Here is a 4,410-nt window from a genome sequence, read left to right as displayed (position 1 = left end):
CTAAATTGTCTTCTTCTTAGTTATTCAGATACCTACGGCTTCACGTTACATATAAGAATTTAATCCAATTTTTATCTTCTAAAAGTTTTGATGACTATGAATTCGACGGCTGAAGGCGGTGTCAAGGGGCGGAGGAAGGCGTCAAACTCCAGAGGACACCCGAGATTCGTCGGGGTTCGGCAACGGCCGTCGGGAAGATGGGTGGCTGAAATCAAAGACTCCTTGCAAAAAGTACGATTATGGCTTGGAACTTTCGACACGGCAGAGGACGCTGCCCGGGCGTACGACGATGCTGCCCGGTCATTACGTGGAGCCAATGCCCGTACCAATTTTGAACTGCCCGAGACGGCGAACTCCCTCCGGTGTTTGCCGGAAAACGCGGAGCCGTTCTCGTTCGAGGAAGCCTGTCGATTGGATGACGCCGATGATGGGCTTTTAGGAGCTTTGAAGGCGAAATTATCCGGCGGGGGTAGCTCAAAGAACGCGGCGGAGAAGTGGAAAAATTTAGGGTTACCGACGACGCAACACCACATCGGTGTAAAGAGGAAAACACCGCCGGCCGCCGTAGCTTCTACTTCCAGTGTTATTACGAATATACCCCTCGTAAATCAGAAACCCGAAGATTTGGAAAGGGGGCAATGGGATAATACATGCTACGAGCCTCTGCCGCCATCGGCAACCACCTCATGGCCGCTGGAAATCCCATGGCCGGCCGCGAACGACCAAGTCGTTGACGTTTTTAGCAGTTTCCTCGACAACAACACAACGGATTCTTTGTGGCCGCTTTCTACCGGAGCAGCCCAAGCAAATTTGGGAATGACGGCTACCGGAGTTTGGCCGGAACAACCAGCGGTACATTGTGACCAAAGTTGGGTAGGTGGTGTAAGCGGTGGCGGTGGTGGTGGAGTCCAAGGTGTCAATGGTGCAATCAATGCCTCAAATTGGGATCCTTTCATTTACATCAACTCTTTTTAGACTGAATTTCGAAGAATCATAGTTTTTTTTGGACTAATTATTTATACTTTTTTTTTTCAATTTTCTTTTAAAACATGCAGGGATAACATGAGGCAAAGGTCTTGAGTTAAAATAGTTAAAAAATTTATTTGTACAATTTAAGTATAAGTAGATTGTAAAAAAATATATTATTGTATAAATAAAGATTTAATATTTATAACACCATTAGATATCAGATTTTTACATCACATTTAAGTTTACACAAAATAACACACTAATAAACACAATTTGGCATCTCATACTCTTAATATAATATGGATTTAATTTTTTTTTTTCTTGGCTCAAGGAATTGTTCGTTGGTATAACGGCAATGCTCCTAAAGCTTCGCGTTCTGCTCTTTCTCTTTTTACCTGTGAATCGTGGGAAACAAATTGTTATTCTTTCACCAAATGTGTTTACATATGCTACAAATTTTATAATTATATATTTTTCGGTGTATTTTTGTCATTAAATGTGGCATTAATTAACAACATTTAAAACATAAAAAAATGCATGAAGAAGGAAAATATTATGAACTTACAAGAGCCAACATCTCTTGAAGATAGCTTCTGAATGGTGTTTGTTTTGCCTACAAAGAAAGAAAGAAATCTATATTAAGTTCACATAATAAAGGAAAAGTAATCATAGCAACAACAGTAACAGTAGAAGTGAGTTGAGTAAGAACCTGAAGATCTTCAGGTAGATACGTGTGCTTCAATGAAAGATCCATAGCACGCTTCAGTCTCTGATTACGAGCATCAACGATCTCTCGAGGTAGCCTATTTAAGGCTTCGTTTATATCCAAATCATACATAGGATCATATAGATCATCATATCGAAGACCTTCAAGAGATTTCATAAAATCCTTATTACATAACAGAAAGTTCCGAAAAAACAATAGGTAAAAACTAATTGAAATAGAACTTGAACTAGAACTTCTGGATTGAAATAAGCTCACATGAATCGTCATACAGATCATAAAAGAAGAACAGAGAAATGGATGAAGGAAGGAACAAACCGTATTTACGGAGGCGAGCGGAGAGTGCTTTCTTGTGTTGAGCAGCGAGCCAATTCTTGTTAGGGTTTAGCATCCATCGCATCAATGAAGAGGCCATTTTGTTTCTGGATTTCTGTTTGATGAATTGATGATCGTTGTTGATTAATTATCATGCGTAGAAAAAAGGGAGGGAAGTCATGAGAGGTCTAGAAGATTCATTTGTTGAATTCAATCCAACGGTGGATATTCCTCCACATTTTTCTTTTTGCAAGAACCTCAAATTCATAATCAGCTTATGGTGATGCCAAGTTGCCAACCACGTTCTAGAGGAGTCTTTCTACTGTTGGTTTTGAAGAGTTTCTTCGGGTAGGTGTTTGAAATTTTATTTTGTTGTTGAAGGTTAAAAGGTAATATACAACATGTTTTTGAACTAAGTTATGACATTTAAAGCGGGACACACATAAATAAATAAAATAAATTTATATACATTGATATTTGCAGAATAATTAGGGAAAACTGCAATAAAGTCCCTACATATTGGCCTCATAATCGATTTAGTCCTTATATATTTTTTTTATTCAATTAAGTTCCGAATACTGGCAATCGTATTCAATTTAACCTTTTGACCCGGTCAACAGGTCATCCAACTTTCAAAAATTACATTTTTGGCAAAGATTTCAAAATTTATTACAAATTTGGTCCAAAATTTACAATTTTGGCCCAGATTTTAATTTTTTTTTTTACAAATTTGGTACACAATTTACCATTTTTGCCCAAATTTCAGAGTTTTATTATGAATTCATCCCAATTTTAGTTTTCTTTACAACTTTTTTTCTCAAAAATTTGTTTCTAATATGATTTTTTCTTTATAAACTCATATTTATACAAAAGAAATATATTTTCACATAAAAATCTTATTCTTTTCTATATAAAAACTTTTTTAAAATTTTTTTATATGAAATATCTACTTATAAAAATAGTTTTGGATTATTTGTGTGATTTCACTTAAAAAATCAATTAAGAAATTAAAAGTAACCTGAAATTATACTATCAAATTATAGTTTGTCAAAACCTAGTTACACTCATTTTAATATTATTTATTTGTTCTTTAGTCACATTTATAGGACAAATAATGTCACTTCCTATAAAAAAAAATCATTTTATTAAAAAATTTCGACATCATGTTTTTGAGTAGGTTGTGATACTTTCCTTGTGAAGCTCAACTCAAGCATGTTTCACGTGTTTGAGTAATTTTTTTAGTCAAACTCATGTGTAAATTCTTTAGAACTTTAGTTAAAGTATTCTATTATGTTGTTTATAGTTATAATATTTTATATATTTATGTTGCTATTGTGTTTTTGGTCATTTCTCACTCCCCTAAAAACATGTTTATTGATAATAAATTGCAACCGGTATTCCATATAACAGACATTAAAAAAGAAAGGAACTACAAGATTATAAATAATCCAAGTAAGAAGTGGTTGATTGGCAATAAAAAATCACAAACTAGTTCGAACACGTGCCATGAATGGATATTTTTTATTTAGATAATATATTTATTAAAAAGTTATAAAAAACATATCAAAGTTATGATTTTAACTTTTTTCTTAAAAAAAATCTTACGAATAAAATATAATATTAATGTATTATATATATTTTAAACTTTCATATTTATAACTAGTTTAAACTTTCCTATAAATGTGATTAAAGAACAAATAATCCAAACTTATTTTTATAATTTAGGGTTACTTTTAACTTCTTAATTGATTTTTAAGAGAAATCAAACAAATAATCCAAACCTATTTTTGTAATTAGATATTTCATATACAAAAAAAGCTTTTAAAAAAAGTTTTTATTTAGAAAAAATAAGATTTTTGTGTGAAAATATGTTTTTTTGTATAAATATGATTTTATAAGGAAAAAACATATTAGAAACAAATTTTTGAGAAAAAAAGTTGTAAAAAAAAAACTAAAGTTAAGAAGAATTCATAATAAAATTCTAAAATTTGGGCAAAAAAGGTAAATTTTGAACCAAATTTGTAAAAAAATTTAAAATTTGGGCCAAAAGTGTAAATTTTGGGCCACATATGTAATAAAATTTTAAATGTAGGCCAAAAATGTAATTTTTGAAAGTTGGATGACCTGTTGACCGGGTCAAATGGTTAAATTGAATACAATTACCGGTATTTAAGATTTAATTGAATAAAAAAAATATATAAGGACTAAATCGATTATGAGACTAATATGTAGGGACTTTATTGCAGTTTTCCCGAATAATTATTAAAAAGCTAAGGTTATTGGTATTATTGAAATATGTAGAAAATCATTGAAATCGGTAAATATCTATAGTCGTTGAAGGAACTCTTTCTAGACAACATATTTTGTTTTATTAATTGAACGACCTTCTTCGTCATATATGA

General features: G+C 32.2%; 2 protein-coding genes across 2 annotated transcripts; one reads left to right on the top strand and one right to left on the bottom strand.

The window, feature by feature from the left end:
• On the top strand, positions 1 to 1,126 carry LOC145052619 (uncharacterized). Its single transcript, XM_079000460.1, has one exon. It carries the CDS (start codon positions 91 to 93, stop codon positions 973 to 975), a length of 885 nt encoding a protein of 294 aa, XP_078856586.1. The 5' UTR covers positions 1 to 90; the 3' UTR covers positions 976 to 1,126.
• A 1-nt stretch (position 1,127) lies between these two features.
• On the bottom strand, positions 1,128 to 2,280 carry LOC145052620 (cytochrome b-c1 complex subunit 7-like). The gene is made up of 4 exons (XM_079000461.1): positions 2,012 to 2,280; positions 1,679 to 1,836; positions 1,535 to 1,582; positions 1,128 to 1,364 (listed from the first exon to the last, which is right to left on the bottom strand). The coding sequence occupies exons 1-4, from the start codon at positions 2,106 to 2,108 to the stop codon at positions 1,296 to 1,298; spliced, it is 372 nt and encodes a 123-aa protein (XP_078856587.1). The 5' UTR covers positions 2,109 to 2,280; the 3' UTR covers positions 1,128 to 1,295.
• Positions 2,281 to 4,410: the final 2,130 nt, after the last annotated feature.

Source organism: Lactuca serriola, chromosome 5 (genome assembly GCF_051521515.1).
Source record: "Lactuca serriola cultivar US96UC23 chromosome 5, Lser_US96UC23_V15, whole genome shotgun sequence".
Classification (NCBI taxonomy): Eukaryota; Viridiplantae; Streptophyta; class Magnoliopsida; order Asterales; family Asteraceae; genus Lactuca; species Lactuca serriola.
This window is presented reverse-complemented; position numbering and strand designations above follow the sequence as displayed.

Coding starts and splice junctions, on each gene's coding strand:
- LOC145052620 (XM_079000461.1), bottom strand. CDS start 2,108: ATGGCCTCTTCATTGATGCGATGGATGCTAAACCCTAACAAGAATTGG. Junction 1,837..2,011: donor CGCTCGCCTCCGTAAATACG/GTTTGTTCCTTC, acceptor AATCTCTTGAAG/GTCTTCGATATGATGATCTA. Junction 1,365..1,534: donor TTCAAGAGATGTTGGCTCTT/GTAAGTTCATAA, acceptor CACGATTCACAG/GTAAAAAGAGAAAGAGCAGA.
- LOC145052619 (XM_079000460.1), top strand. CDS start 91: ATGACTATGAATTCGACGGCTGAAGGCGGTGTCAAGGGGCGGAGGAAG.